At 39.0% G+C, this 15,575-nt stretch overlaps 2 protein-coding genes across 6 annotated transcripts in view; one reads left to right on the top strand and one right to left on the bottom strand.

Moving 5' to 3' along the window:
• tmem101 (transmembrane protein 101) overlaps positions 1 to 15,575 on the bottom strand; it is a 121,646-nt gene that overhangs the window by 76,334 nt on the left and 29,737 nt on the right. The window contains exon 5 of one of the 3 annotated variants that reach the window (XM_072561632.1): positions 2,930 to 2,967. The exons of 1 other annotated variant lie outside the window; for it this stretch is intronic. In XM_072561632.1, coding sequence (XP_072417733.1) covers positions 2,945 to 2,967 — 23 coding nt within the window. In that variant the 3' untranslated portion in view covers positions 2,930 to 2,944. Of the gene's footprint in view, positions 1 to 2,929; positions 2,968 to 7,610; positions 8,867 to 15,575 lie in introns of those variants that run through there. One more of the 3 variants, XM_072561633.1, reaches the window with a different exon arrangement.
• nags (N-acetylglutamate synthase) overlaps positions 1 to 15,575 on the top strand; it is a 49,527-nt gene that overhangs the window by 21,066 nt on the left and 12,886 nt on the right. The window contains exons 4-7 of one of the 3 annotated variants that reach the window (XM_072561625.1): positions 3,008 to 3,097; positions 8,814 to 8,994; positions 13,491 to 13,662; positions 14,868 to 15,050. In XM_072561625.1, the coding sequence (XP_072417726.1) occupies positions 3,008 to 3,097; positions 8,814 to 8,994; positions 13,491 to 13,662; positions 14,868 to 15,050 (626 nt within the window). Of the gene's footprint in view, positions 1 to 3,007; positions 3,098 to 3,336; positions 3,385 to 8,813; positions 8,995 to 13,490; positions 13,663 to 14,867; positions 15,051 to 15,575 lie in introns of all 3 variants that reach the window. The other 2 variants (XM_072561626.1, XM_072561627.1) reach the window with 2 other exon arrangements.

Raw genomic sequence — 15,575 nt, forward strand, 5'->3', positions numbered from 1 at the left:
ACAGAAGGAAAGTGTGGGTGGAATATTTTTGATGTAGAGTCCATTTTCAAATTCACGTTTAAGACAGTGAAATGCTCTCACAAGTTTTAAAAGTATTACCTCACACTTACTGAACTTCCTTCCCTGTTATTTTAGAACAAGAGATTAGATTAGGTTCCCTACAGGGTGGAAACAGGCTCTTCGGCCCAACCAGTCCACACCGACCCTCCGAAGAGTAACCCACCCACACCCATTTCCCCCTGACTAATGCACCTAACACTATGGGCAATTTAGCATGGCCAATTCACCTGACCTGCACATCTTTGGACTGTGGAAGGAAACCAGAGCACCCGGAGGAAACCCAAGCAGACATGAGGAGAATGTGCAAACTCCACACAGACAGGCACCTGAGGCTGGAATCGAGCCTAAGACCCTGGTGCTGTGAGGCAGCAGTGCTAACCACTGAGCCACTGTGCCATTTACCTGATATTAAACAGAAATGGAATTGTGCAAAAATTATATTGAATTTTTGCAAATCAATTTAGATTAGATTAGATTTCCTACAGTATGGAAACAGGCCATTTGGCCCAACAAGTCCACACTGACCCTCTGAAGAGCAACCCACCCAAACCCATTCCCCTACACTTACCCCTGTCTACATGCAGCTAACACTACAGACAATTTAGCATGGCCAATTCACCTCACCTACACATCTTTGGATTGTGGGAGGAAACCAGAGCACCTGGAGGAAACCCATACAGACACAGGGAGAATGTGCAAACTCCACACAGACAGTCACCCGAGGCAGGAATTAAACCCAGGTCCCTGGCGCTGTGAGGCAGTAGGGCTAACCACTGAGCCACCGTGCCACCAATAATATTGAAAACTTACTTCTGAGGAAATGTATCTTTTCAGTGTATTTTGTACCCATTCACTTTGGGGTCAGGTGGGGTCTCCCTACAATTGATCAATTGTGTAACAGTTAAAGAACCCAGGTACAAACATAATACAGGATGGAATAAAGAAAGCCTTCCTAAGTTTTAATTGGAGGTCCTTCATATAAAATTCAAAGCTTGGCAAACGGACCAGTATACACAGGTGTTACCAATGTGTAACAGCCATTCAGCGCAACCAAGTTAGGAGTTTAGTTTTAATCCCACTTGCACATTTTGTTCCTGAACCTTGTTCAACCCTTTTCTCATGCATTCGTCTATCCTATCTAATATTTTCTGGTGACCTAGCCCCTAGCTCATCCACAATCCGAGAATAGAATTCCTCTCATCTTCCTTTGTTTAAAATAAAAATTCTCCTCTTCGCTGTCCTCAATCTTTTGAATTTAATCTTGTATTTCTGGCCCATCAACTTCCTTTGTTCCATTATTTCATTATTTTAATGTTATATTTTTGGCATAATCTTGTAGTGTTCTATCAAAAAAGTCTGAACGTTTCAAGTGTTCCTGCATGTTTGCATTGCATCTACCAAGGAGTATCCAAGCAAATCTTGGTTGTACCAGCCTTCAAGTCCTCCAACAGGGTGGAAGTCAACACAGCATTCAGGACACCAACTGAAGCCTTCTTCAAAATTTTATATCACCTTATCAGTATCTCTTAGGTTCTCTATCCAACACCTTAATTTATATTGTTCTTGTGCTATCAGCCAGAGGTGCAGTCTTTACTGTCTTGTTAACCTGTAAACTGAAATCCTTCTACCTTGCCCCAATGCTTCAGTCTACTGCCTTTGATATTAACATCTCACCTCATTCTTCCAGTTAATTCCATTTTAGCTCATCTAACATCTCATTAATATCTCTTCGCAGCTTCCTTTGGTCTTCTAAAGAATTGTACCTTTTAGTTGGGCATAATCTGTGAATTTCAACACCATTCCCTATATCTGTCCAATTAGTTGATGCACACAACTAATAGAAATGACTCTAGAATTGACCTTCTCCTCCTCCCCACAGAACCAGTAGCCAATTCCAACTACTCTGAAATACTCCCATTAACTCCTCCTCCCTGTTTTCTGCCATATTAACAACTTGTAATCCAGTTTGCTAGGCTCCCTCTGAATCCATATCCTTTACTATACTCCAGTAACGTCAACAACAATATCAGTGAAGCACCCAATCAAGGTGCATTAGGCATTGTGCTGCTACTGGCTGAAATCCATGCATAGAGGAATTTTGATGGTGCAGTACCATCATTGAAATAGGCATTTCTGGAAACACTAATTAGGTGATTGTCCTGTATATATTGAATGTACTCCCTAACGCTTTCCTTCTGCTTTAATTAACAGTACTGCATAGGTTTCTTTTGTTTATGGATTTGGATAGCACACCTCAGGAACTGGGTTGCAAATCAGTACCAGATGGAAAATCTAGCGATCTGTTGTCTAAAGATTCCACATGCAATGATTTTTGGCAGCCTGAAACCAATTGCTGTCTACGATATGATCATGTCACATCGTCTAGCTCAATTTGGCACTAAAACTTGCAAAGTCAACCAGGGATCATAAAAGTGACTTGTGTTGGAAATGGATTGGAATTATGGCACATTCTTCAGGAAGAGTAAAGGGAGTTTTACCCTGCCTCTACATTTACCATAAACTGACCTGAAGTACTTAATGCAGCATCTTTTCTAATTCTTGCAGTTTATAGTAAAACCACCGTTTTAAAATGTATAAGCCCGACCTGGGAATATTTAATGCTGACATTGAGTGCATGAATTTGGAAAGGTGCTGCATTGTCAAATTTTATCAGCACCAGTATCCCATATTTTGATGAACCTAATAATTCACCAAAGCATCAACTTAATACTGCAGGTTTGCCAGGTTTTAGTGTTATCTGGAATCTTATTTCAATTCACATCAAGTGCCAATATGAGTAAGTATGAGTCACTGACCAGAACAGTGCAGTAGCCATTCCTTCCAGCATCATTGGTAAAAGGTGTCTTCCCTGGCATTGCCAGTTTCAGAGACTCTTCTGCAGCTGGCCTGCATTAGACAAGAAGACCTCATTGTAATTGTTTTTCAGTTTCGTCGTTCTCAAAGCGCCGCTTCAAGTGCCAATGGGCGTTTTCAACATCGAATCTCTCTTGGTACCAGATGTGGGGAGAACCTTCAGGTAGGTTGGTGGAATAATTTTGGCACCAGCCCATTAAGAAGATGGTTGGACATATACCCCACTTCTTCTCTGGTAAACCTGCTTCTACTATCAGTGGTAAAAATTGGCAAAAATAGACTTGTCTCTTCATGGAAGTCCAAGTCCAATTATTTTTAAATGTAGGCCAATATTTTGATACTTCAGAACCCTCTTCTTTTATGCTGTTACTTATTATTGTATTTTTTTTCCAAATCCATGAGATCTACAGAGGCAGTACATTGGAGCACCAAATCTCTGTTGTAAATAAGGTGAGACACCAAATCAAAGTTAGAATGTTCCCCTGTCAAGACAGAGGAACATTTGAAGGAAAGCAGTCAGTATACAATAAGATTTGGAGATGCTGACTAGCTTGCTTGCTGTCTTGCCTATATTTGCATGGAAAGCAAATTCACCCTCCTATTAAAAAAGGTTAAATCAGCTGATCAGAATCGATTCAATTCAACGACTTTACCATAATTGGCACAGAAAATTATTATACTGCAATGGAGGGTGATTGAGAGAAAGTGCCAAAGTAACTACGCATTTACTTATTTACTAATACCTGTATAATTTTACTATTTTCCCTTTTAGCCTTCCCATAACCTTCCTGAACCCTGCACTCCATCCTTTTGGGAAGAGACGTTTTTCAGAGTGACAAGCAGTTGATGAATGGTGCATAATAGTGACCTCAAGAAAGCATTTCTGATTTTCTCCTTTCCCTCTATGGGAGCGTGCCTCAGCTCTGTTCATCAACTGTGGGCATTTGAGATCAGGAATGAGGCCTTGTCCATACTTTTCTTGCTCTCCCAGTTGGGATGAAGATAGAAAGAAACACCACAAAGGAGTGTTAATTTCAGCAAATGAGGGCCAAGAAGGAAAGCATGAAGTCTGTAGTAATTTCAACTCAGAGCTCAACAAATAATTGGGGAATATTGGTTTTTGCAGGCAAGAAGAATTGTGATGAAGGAATAGCAAGAGAGTTTGAGGTGAATGAAGTGTCATAGTTGCATCTAATCAATATACTAGGCTCCAAATGATCTCTTAAGGAATAAAGTTACTGTTTTGTTACTCCATACTCCACTGTTTAATACTTGACTGCAATTAATAGAATCAAAATTCCAACTTAATTTACTCAGAAGCAAAAATAGAAATTGTTGGAAACACTCAACTGGTCTGACAGTATCAATGGAGAGAAATAAAGAGTGAACATTTCGGATTGATTGACCCTTCCTCAGAAGTGATGGTAGCTAGGAAATTGCCAGTTTAGATGCAGAGAATGGGGTGAGGGTAAGGAGTAAACAATAGGTGGGGATAGAGCCCAAACAGAGAAAGAAGAACAGTTCGACAATCAAAGGTATGAATAATGATCTGGCTTGGAGGGTGAATAGCTGTCAGTGGGGACTGTTAGTGGCTAACAATGGGTAATGTGCAACAGCAGACTATGTGATAATAAGGCTTAGTTATGGGGATAGGGGTAAGGACATGGCAGAGCTCAAGCCCCAAAGTTATTGAATTTGGTATTGAGTCCAAAAGGCTATAGGGTCCCCAAGTGGAAACTGAGGTACTCAGTCACCTTCCTGTATTGAGAAGTAGGTTAAAATAACTTCACTGCGCTTACTTCATGCCACACTTCCAAATTGATTTGTTAGTGAATTAAGAGACCAATAGTCTATACTATAGTCCATATTATAATAGAATCAAACTACTGCAGATGCCGGAAAGTGGAAACAGACAGAAAATGCCAGAGAAACTCAGCAGGTCTGAAAGCATCTGTAGAGAGAGAAACAGTTAAAGTTTCAAGTCCAGTATGACTCTTCAGTTCTAAAGAAGAGTCGTACCAAACTCAAAATCTTATCTCTGTTTCTCTCCCCAAGTGTGCTACCAGACCTGCTGAGTTTCTCTGGCATTTTCTGTGTGGGTTCAATTCCATAGCTTTGTAAATGGACAGTGAGACACATTTACTGATTGGTAGAGAAGATGAGACGGGTTTGATTGATCTGTGACCCTGATGAGTGATAGGAGTAATGTTTGGCTGACACTGCACTAAAGTAGGAACTGTGCTGCAGTGTCTGGTTGGATTGCATTCAGTAATTATTGTACAGTGTATCTACTGTAGTCATACTTCAATTGCAATTCACAAAATAATATTTCAGTTCCTTCAGACGGATCAAAGATCAAGATCTCAATGTTTGAGCTAAATGGCTATCATAAAATTACAGACAATAAATCTAATTTTCATAGGTCACTGTTTAAAGGCTACTGATGATGCCCACAGACTGGTTCAAGTTCTGTGTTGTGGTGGGGCTCCGAAGTACTGCACTCAGGTGTTGTAAGTGCTAGAGATGAGTTCATTTGGCCATGACATTGAAGAAAAATTGAACTGAACAATTCTGACATGAGGGCAAGAGAGAAAGTCATACAGAGCATCAAAATATAAGAAATGGTACTCGGAATAACTTCTTCCCCCACCCCTCACCCCAACCACCCACTCCCCCACAAACCTATAACTCTTATCAAACAGAAATCCATCTAACTCATCTTCAATGACCCAGCCTCCACTGATCCTGAACTAAAAGAAATCCAAAGATTCACAATCTCTGAGAGAGAAGACTCCTCCCACCTCTGACTTGAACGGAAGACCTCTTACTTTGAAACTGTCCTCTCGAGTTCTTGATTCTCCATGTGACAAAACACCCTCCTAGCCTCTACTGTGTGGAGCTCCTTTCAAATCTTTTGTATTTCAATGATTGAACTCATTGTACTCATCATTGTACTGAACTCTAGATTCCTCATCATCCCAGGCATCATCCTTGTGAACCTTCTCTGGACTACCTCCAATGCAAATACACTCATTCGTAAATATTGAGACCAAAGCTGTATGTAATATCCAGATGTGGTTTTGTCAATGCCCTGAACAGTTGTAGCAAGTCATCATAAGTCTGTGATTTTTTGCAGAAGACCTAAAATAAATGGAGAAAATACAGGGCTGCAGTCCAATAATTTGATAAACTCACTCATGATTCCTTTTCTCTAGTTCAGACTAGCTGCTTCCCTTTTTTAAAAAAAATGTCATCTCTTTCTTGAATTTGCTGGAACAGTTCTGAGAAGGTTCAACAGGTTGATTCCAGGGATTCCATTTGTTGAAACATGGAAGATTTTAAGAGGGCTACACATTGTACATGCACCACAGATACACACAACTCACCCTCAACATCCATCCACTTTCTCCTATTTTGCACTTGATTGTTAGTGTTCACATTTTTTTAAGTAGGGTTAATCTTTAATGCAGGATATTTGATGTTGAATGTAAGGAATTGATGTTTCATTACAGAAGTGAGTTTGGTGGGGACCACCAAAATTGAAATGAGAGGAGACGGTGATGTAGTGGTAATCTCATTAGAATAGTAACTCAGAGCCCAGCCAACGTTCTGGGGATGTGGGTTCAAATTCCACCAAGACATCCAGTGGAATTACGTTCAGTTCATTATTTGGGAACTAAACTAGACTTAGTGAAGGGTAACCAGGAAGCTATCAATTATCATAAAAATCCATGTAGTACACAAATAATAATAATAAGGAAAGAAATCTGCCATCCTTATCTGGTCTTCCCTACATGTGACTTCAAACCTACAGCAATGTGAGTGACTCCTAAATGGTTGAGCATATGTTTGGTTTGGTTACAGCTTAATGCAGTAGTCAGGTAGGATGTGCAGAACGTGACAGTTGTTTTTGTGGAGATCAGGCTACTACAAGCAAATGAAGTGGTTGTAATTGCTGTGTGATTGGCTGAGGCAGCAGTGTGCATGAAATGTGCATGGTTGAGATATTATTGTGTTGGAATTTTGAGCCGATGGAACATACAGCTGTTATGTAATGAGGTTTATCTCTCAATGGTTTGCTGCCTTGTCATACACATGATCACTAATATGATACCTTTAGCTTTGTAACCCTGCTTTATGTTGCATATCCTATCAAATACATATTACTCACTGAACTGTTGCACATCATTATCATTGTTTTATTTTAAAACTACATATTATATAATACAAATGATGAATCAATGGGCAACCCTCCAATGCTGGTTTTGAGTTAAAATGAGCATCGGATTATGGAAAATTGTGCTTCCTGCATAAAAATGCTTACATTTATATCATGTCATGATAAACAAAAGTGTCAATTGGACAGAAATACTTAAACTTCGCATAAAATACATTCACAAGAATTTCTAATAGGATATAGTATAAGTAAGATAAGCATAATACAGTCCATAAGGAACTCCAAAATGTTGTGGTCAGTGGAATTGAATTGGTTCAGTAAGTACAGAGACAGTGAAAGGTCTTATTGGACCGGACTGTGCATAATTACATCATAAATATATAAGTTAGCTTGCTGAGTTTGAAGGTTTGGTTTCAGATGTTTTATCACCATACTAGGTAACATCAGTGAGAGTCTCTGGTGAAGCCCTGATGGTATGTCCTGCTTCTCTATTTATAGGTCTTGGTTTCTTGAGGTATCATTTCTGGTTCTAACCAGAACTCCATCAATAAACGCATTGATTTAGACCTTATCTACCTTCCCTTGGGGGAAAAAAAGAACCAAAAATGACATCACCTACCTTAAGAAACCCAAGACCTAGAAATAGAGAGGCAGGACATACCACCAGCACATCACCAGAGACTCTCACTGATGATGTTACCTAGCCATGGTGACGAAACACCTGAAAAGAAACCTTCAAGCTCAGCGAGCTAACTTACATACTTATCACCAACCTGAGCTACAAATCTTCTCAAAAATCGATAATTTCACCATATTGCTTTGAAATTTCCAATTGTTGAGGAAACATACCCTGAGAACTTCAGACTGACACATGGCTTATTCAGTTCACTGGGAACCATTTTAAAGTCCTGTGGTTTCCAAGAGCCCAGGAGAATACCTGCCAAACTCTCCTTGGTGTCTCCAAGATGAAAGCAGACCAGTGTACTAGTTCCAACATGCCCCCTGAGAAATAGAGGTTGCATGAAGGAAACCTATCTCAAAATTGGACCTTAATCAGCAAGATGCATGCATTAAATAATTCAGAATGGTTCTGGCCCAAAGAAAGATTCAGTCTTGTATATTCATGCTGCTTGATTGTTATGTTTAAAAATAAGTATCAAAAGTGCTCTTTGTTATTCCTGAATTCCTTTTAACCTCAGTAGGCAGTCCCTTTGCTTTGTGATCTTAGCACTGTCCATTATGATTACCTTGAGTCAAGACAAGGATTATTTGATTAGTCTATGAGGACACACCAAACCCTCATCTAAACAGATGAGCTGTGCAAAAACTGTGCTGCCTATAATATAGGTATTTAAATTTTCTTCCTCCCAATTTTCTTCACCCAATATATTACTACTGGCCTGTCTTCCTGGCAGTCTATTTTATAAAGGAAATTGGGAGTTCAGTGCTTCCAAAGAAAATTGATATCTACAACTTTTTTCAAAAAAACAAGAGACAGCAGGTTCAAGTTGACAATCACATTACAAAACATAAAATAAGGCAATCGCTCCAGAATAATATTCTCTGATATGTCTATGCCATAATGAAGAATTCATTTGCAGCTCTCAAGCCAAATTCTGCGTGAGCTGGGATCTATGTCTATGGTTCTCCATTTCAGTAACTTCCTCAGTGATTAATAAGCATTTTCTGTTGCGTGGTACAGGTTCTGGGACAGATCAATCTTCCATCTGATCTGGATCTTCTTTCAAATGCCAACTGGATTAGTGAAAAAGAGGAAGAGAAAGCAAAAGTGATCATGGATCTCCTCAATCACATACCATCAGAGTCATCTGCTGTCATCACTTCTGCCAACACCATACTCACAGAGCTCTTCAGTCACAGAGGTACCAGACTGTCCTTTAAGATGACCATATTCTAGATATTTATGTTTATTACAAATGGGAAATTTCAGAGGTGGTTGGTTAGTGGATTGTCATGCTGTGAGTTGTGTATGTAATAATCATAATCTATCTTGAAATAGATCTTCAGTATTTGTTGCATAATGTGCATCAAATTATTTATAAGTACATAAAATCAACAGAAATGGATCATTGAGTTTGATTGTTCTGTGCCAGAGTTTGTATTACACATAAACTCCCTCCTGTTCTAATTAGCTCAGCTCATATAATGTCTGTTTGAAATGTGTATTTGAAGAGTGGAGAATATAATGGCAACTGCTGAAAACTGCATCAGGTCAAATGACCATTGGAAGTTGTGGGAGGCTGGCAAAAGTTGGTTGGTCCAGTGTCTGTGAAATAGACTTGAGCTCACTGTGCAGGAAGCTACCAATTGTCAAAAAAATCAAGGGAAGCATGAGATAACTTAACCTCTGCATATTAATTTATGTCATGTTTGCCATAAAAACAAAATGTAGTTGACGGAAATGAAACTTCTGACAAATGAATATTGATTTTCAGGTCCTACGAAAGTAATTAAAAGTTAGACGTCGTGATTTCAACACTGTGATATTACAGAGCAGGGTAAAGCAAGTTTAAAGCTTGGGAGAAACTTAAGATATAAAATCAGAGGATCAATGACCAGGGTGTCATTGATAAGTAGTGTTCAGTCACAGTGTAACGTTCAGAAAGTGCATGATTGGAAGGCACAAGTTCAGAAGGATAGCCAATGATATTATAAATCTTCTTCTTCAACCTGTCCTGATACAGAACGAAAGTGCTTTAAGAAACTCCACAATCATTGAGTCAGACAGCATGGAAACAGATCCTTCATTCCAACCAGTCCATAGCAAACAGAATCCCAAACTAAACTAGTCCCACTTGCCTGCTCTTGGCCCACATCCCTCTGAACCTTTCCTATTGATGTACTTTTCCAAATGTCTTTAAAACGTTGTAACTGTACCAATCCACCAGTTCCTCAGGAAGTTCATTCCACAAATGAACCACCCTCTGTGCAAAAAAATTGCCTCTCATATCTTTTTAAAATCTCTCTCCTGTCACCTTTAAAAATATGTCCCCTAGTCTTGAACCCCACCCCCCCCCCCCCCCCCCCCCCATCAAGAAAGTTTTCAAATCTTGTATGGTGTTACTCAATATACAGGACTGATCACTCCAATGCTCATTTGTTGTTCATCCTGTAACATCTCATCTTTCAAATTCTCACCATTGTTCAAATCCATTCTTGACCTTATCCCTCTCTATTTTCTGTAACTGCTTCCAACCCTATAACCTTCCAAGAACTGTGTTTCTCCAATTTTGTCTTTTACGCCATTCTGGCTAGCACTGCTGCCTCACCAGGGTCCCAGGTTCGATTCCAGCCTTGGATGACTGTCTGTGTGGAGTCTCCCCATTTCTGTGTGGGTTTCCTCCAGGTGCTCCGGTTTCCTCCCACAATCCAAAGATGTGCAGATCAGGTGAATTGGCCATGCTAAATTGCCCATAGTCAGAGGGAAATGGGTCTGGGTGGGTTACTCTTCAGAGGGTCGGTGTGGACTTGTTGGGCCAAAGGGCCTGTTTCCACACTGTAGGGAATCTAATCTAATTTAAATCCCAGTTTACCACTGCTGTCACCATTCCCTTCAGCATTCTGGACCCCGAAACCCTGGAATTCCCTCCTTAAACTCTCTTCATTTCTAGTTATTGAAAGAAATTTTAAAATTCTTCCTATTGAAACAATTGGCTACCTGTCCTAGCATTTCCTTTAGAGGCTTAATGCCAAATATTTTCTCACAATTTAGCTGTGAAAACCTTGGGACCTTCCATTATATTAAATATGCAAAATAAATGCAAGTTAATGTAATTGAAGAGGAAGAATGTTTGGCACAAAAGAATATCCATGAAGTTTTGGAGACTTTTTTTTAAACAATGGAAATGATGTGCAAGATTAGTTTGCAATAGTATAGTCAAACATAGGTGGAAAAAAACTAATATTGGTATCATTGTGGGAAAGTAGTGCAACATTTTGGTTGAATTACTGGGAAGCACAAAGAATTTGTCACTTTTGATTAATTGATAGAAACAAAACTTTAATTGCTGAATCAAAACATATGAGGTCAACATATAGTGAATCAACCATTGCAGTTTGTGAAGACATAATATTGTGTGCACTGGAGATGTTCAAAGTGATGAGTATTGATGACTTGTGATGGGATTATCATTTATATTTTTAAAATGCAAAACAAAATCAGATAGAATTAGATGCCAGATAGAGGAGGCCATTGTTTTGGAAAAGAAACAACAGGGTGAGAAGATAATATTATTGTTATAGAAAGAGAAAGGAGAGCACTTCTTTTAATTAGGGAAAACTGTAGGATTGTGTAAATATAAGGCTAATGGAATGTTGACATTTATATGAAGATGGTGGAGTGCAAAAATGGGAGCTGATGCTTCAATTGTTATGGAGACTTGGTCAGACCCCATCAGGAACTTACGTTCAGCACATCTCATCCCAGTAAGGATTGGAGTGGCTCACGGAAATTTACCAGAATTATATCAAGGTTTGAAGTATTAAATTCTGTGGTCAAATTGCATAAGCTTGCTTAATATACCATTTATGCAATCCAAGGTCTTTAAAACAAGAGCATTTAGTCGAGTTGATGCAGAAAACTGTTTTATTTTGTGGAAGAATTCAAAACAGATGACTTAATGTAAAGATTTAAGGCAAGCCAATTAAAAGTGAAATTGGGAAAACACTTCACTCAGAGCAGAAATTTGGAACTCCCTACCCCAAAAGACTGCAGATGCTAGGTCAATTGAACTGTTGAAGACTAAGTTATATAGGTTTTTATTGGGTATGAGGATTGAGGGTTATCATTGACGGTGGCAGAAGCAGATGAGGAGAGCAGTAAATAGAGCAGGCAGTGTTCTTGGCTTTATTAAAAGGAGCATAGAGTACAGGAGCAGGGAGATGCCATAGGCTTGAATTATGAAGTCTCATGGACAACACACACAACTTGAACTTGAGTATCTTATGAAATTGGTAACAGTGGTAACAGATCATGATGTTGTGTTTTATTCACCAGCCAGCAGCTCAACTAAAAACAGCGCTTTTCAAATTTGGTTTAAATCATCTTGGCCTCCAAACATCTGCCTTCTATCATAACGTCCAAAGTGGAGATGTTCACTGATGATTGCACAGTATTTACAACCATTCATGACAACTCAGATACTAAAGCACTATGTGTGATTAGGATCTGGAACAGTATATATGGAGCAAGACATGGATAACTTCTGGGCTTGCACATTAAGTGACAAGTAACGTTCGCCCTACAGGAAATGCTAAGTAATGACCATCTCCAAGAAGACAAAATATAGCAGTTGCTCATTGTCAGTCAAGGGCTGAACTGGACCAGCATATAAGTACCAGGCTAGGAAGTCTGTAGTAAGTAACTCACCTCCGGTTTCTGCAAAGTATGTCAATCATCTACAAGACACCAGTCAAGATGATGATGGAATATTTTCCATTTGCCTGGATGGCACAGCTCCAACAACACTCAAGAAACTCAACATCATCCTGGAGAAAGCAATCATTTTGATTGACACCACTAACTTGAACATTCAGTCCTTTCACTACTGATGCGAAATAGTAGCAGACCATAGTGTCCACTGGATACATTACAATAACTTACTGAAACCCTATCAACAGCACCTTCCAAACGTACAATCCCTACAACTTTGAAGGATAAGAACAGTAGATGCATGGGAATTTGTAAATTCCCATCTAACTCACACACCATCCTGACTAGGAACAATGTCTTTGTTCCTTCATTGTCACAGGATCAAAATCCTGGAACTCACTTCTTAACAGTACTGTGGGTATCTCTACCATCAAGGACTAAACAAATCAAGGAAACTGCTCAGCTCCATCTTCTCCAGGGATAGGGATAGGTAATAAATGTTTGCTTAGCCAGTAAGCCCACATCCCATGTACAAATGAATAAAATCAGGACAAAACACTGAAGTTGAAGTGAATCTGTAAATAGAATTGAGTTTCATGTGTTGTCAACATGTTATCTCTACCTTCTCTAATGGCTCAAGAAGTTCATTCAGTGCGTAGATCAGAAAATATCAGCTTGATCTGCAGTGAGTGAAAATTAGCTGATTTTATTTGCTCAGGATGCCTGTGTCCCAAGTGGAAAGGGGAACATTGACCAATGTTTGTATTTGTTTGCTGTCCAGCAACATCCTCTGAAAATGTGGAAGGACAGGATTAGGCCTGATTTATGAAGAGTAGCTAGTTTGGTGAGCTACAGAAACTACCCAGTGATAACTGTGAAGTGTGCTTTAACAGGAATATGTAATACTTTCAGCAGATTACAGATCACTGGAAATACTAGCTCTCTGACAGATCAGAGATGATGAGTGTTTTTTTATATTTATTACAGGAGCTGGGACATTATTCAAAAATGCTGAACCCATCCGCAGATACACAAGTCTCGATGAAATAGACACAACCCGTCTAATATCACTCATAAATAAATCTTTCGGAAAAGATCTACACAAGGACTATATCTCACTATTGAATCCCAGGCTCCATTCTATTTATTTATCAGAAGGGTAAGCCTTTTAGTTTCTATTTGATTGCTGCTGGGATTTAGAAATTCATTTTCACTTTGCAGTGCTTTTTCTCATATCAACAGTCAAATCATTGATGAGACTTACCTCTACATTCAATCAATTTCAAGACTTTTGAAAAGTGACACAAGTTCATAACATGGACAGAATGAAGGTGTTCTAAGAAATCTCAGTGAAATTCAATACTGTACATATTTATGACATATCCCAAACAGAGAGAATGAGATCTTCTTCAAGGAAACTTCTTTCACTGCATCAAAAATGCATTAATCTTAAAATATGCCTGAAGCTCATTGTTGGGGTGATATTGTAAGCTGATTCCAATATCATCCAGACCTGCACATTTTCCAGTAGTGATCAGGAAAGTTAAGTCCAATTGCTTTCCCAGCACCTCACCTTCCCTCCCCACTTCTTTTTATCATCCCAGCTGAGACTGAGTAACCCAGCACACAATAAAGTCTGTCCTTGTGGATGAAATAAATTTGGTTCTTCCTACTTAATAGTGGAGGGCAATAGTTCAATTTGCAAGCTTTGACAAAGTTAAAAGATGTCTCCTCTCTAGACCATCATAACTGTTAGTTATGTGATTGTGCAAAACTTAGATGGGAAGAAAATTGGATAAAGAATGTGTTAGCCCATGCAAAGCAAAACAAGACAGCTGCTTCTATGGCTAACCTTTTGAAAAACAGTCAGGCTGACTCCATGAAGCTGATTGGTGAAGTCAGGCCATGGTCCTCTCTACAGCTGGAACAATTTGTTCAATATGTTTCGGTATAATAAGACATGTTTTCTGTGCAAGGAGTTTAATGAGCAAATAGGAATTACAAATATTTCTCAGGATTAAATGAAGAGAAATGTCTTCACTCTGCGAGTTGGGCATCTTTGGAATTTTCTGCTCCACTGATCCCTGGATGCTGCATCATTAATTACATTAAGGCTAAGGTGCACAGATGTTTGGTCTCTGCGTATCAATGGATATGGGAAACAGACAGGATTGTGAAGCCAAACATCAATGAGGATTGTCCCAAATAGTGGAGTAGGCTCATTGGGCCATATAATCTAATCCTGTTCCTATTTCTTTGTTCTTTATAGTCAAATTTGAAACAGCATTGTCATGATTAGCTTTAATAGTTAACAACTTAGAACAGGTTTTGAACAGCAACTATTTTCTTTCCATGTTACCACAGGTACAGTGCTGCTGCAATTATCACCAGAGAGCCTGTCCTGAATGGAATGCCATATCTTGACAAGTTTGTGGTCAGTACAAATAAACGTGGCCAAGGTACCAGCCTGATGCTTTGGGAATGTATTCGGCAGGATTTTGACTCTCTGTTCTGGAGATCAAGAGCGACAAACAGAATCAATCCCTGGTATGTTACTTCCAAATTTCACCATTTATCAACTGTTTTATTTTTATAAATAATTCACTGTCATCTTACAAACACTACATGTCAAGATGAGGTGACAGTGTATTCATTTGAGTGATTCAAATAACCATTATTCAGTTATGTACTATTGTACATATACTTTTTGTCAGTTATGGAACACAACTGAACTTGTTGAACAGGGCTATCTGTGTTCAAATTCTGACTTGCAGTATATAATAATTAAGCAAGGGCATGCAATCAAAATTTCCCCACTCGATTTTTAACTAATTTAATACTGGGATGTGGCTGCCAGAATTTAATGCCATCCCTAATTGTCCTGAAGAATGTTAACTGCTTTCTTGAACCAGAACAGATCATTTAGCGTGGATACACCTATACTATCACTGGGGAGAGAGTTCAAGGATTTTGACCTAGCAACACTAAAGGAACAGTGATATATTTCAAAATTAGGATGTTAAGTGATTTGGAGGGGAACGTGCAGATTGTGGAGTATCTATGTACCTATGA

The sequence above is a fragment of the Chiloscyllium punctatum genome, chromosome 42 (genome assembly GCF_047496795.1).
Source record: "Chiloscyllium punctatum isolate Juve2018m chromosome 42, sChiPun1.3, whole genome shotgun sequence".
NCBI lineage: Eukaryota > Metazoa > Chordata > Chondrichthyes > Orectolobiformes > Hemiscylliidae > Chiloscyllium > Chiloscyllium punctatum.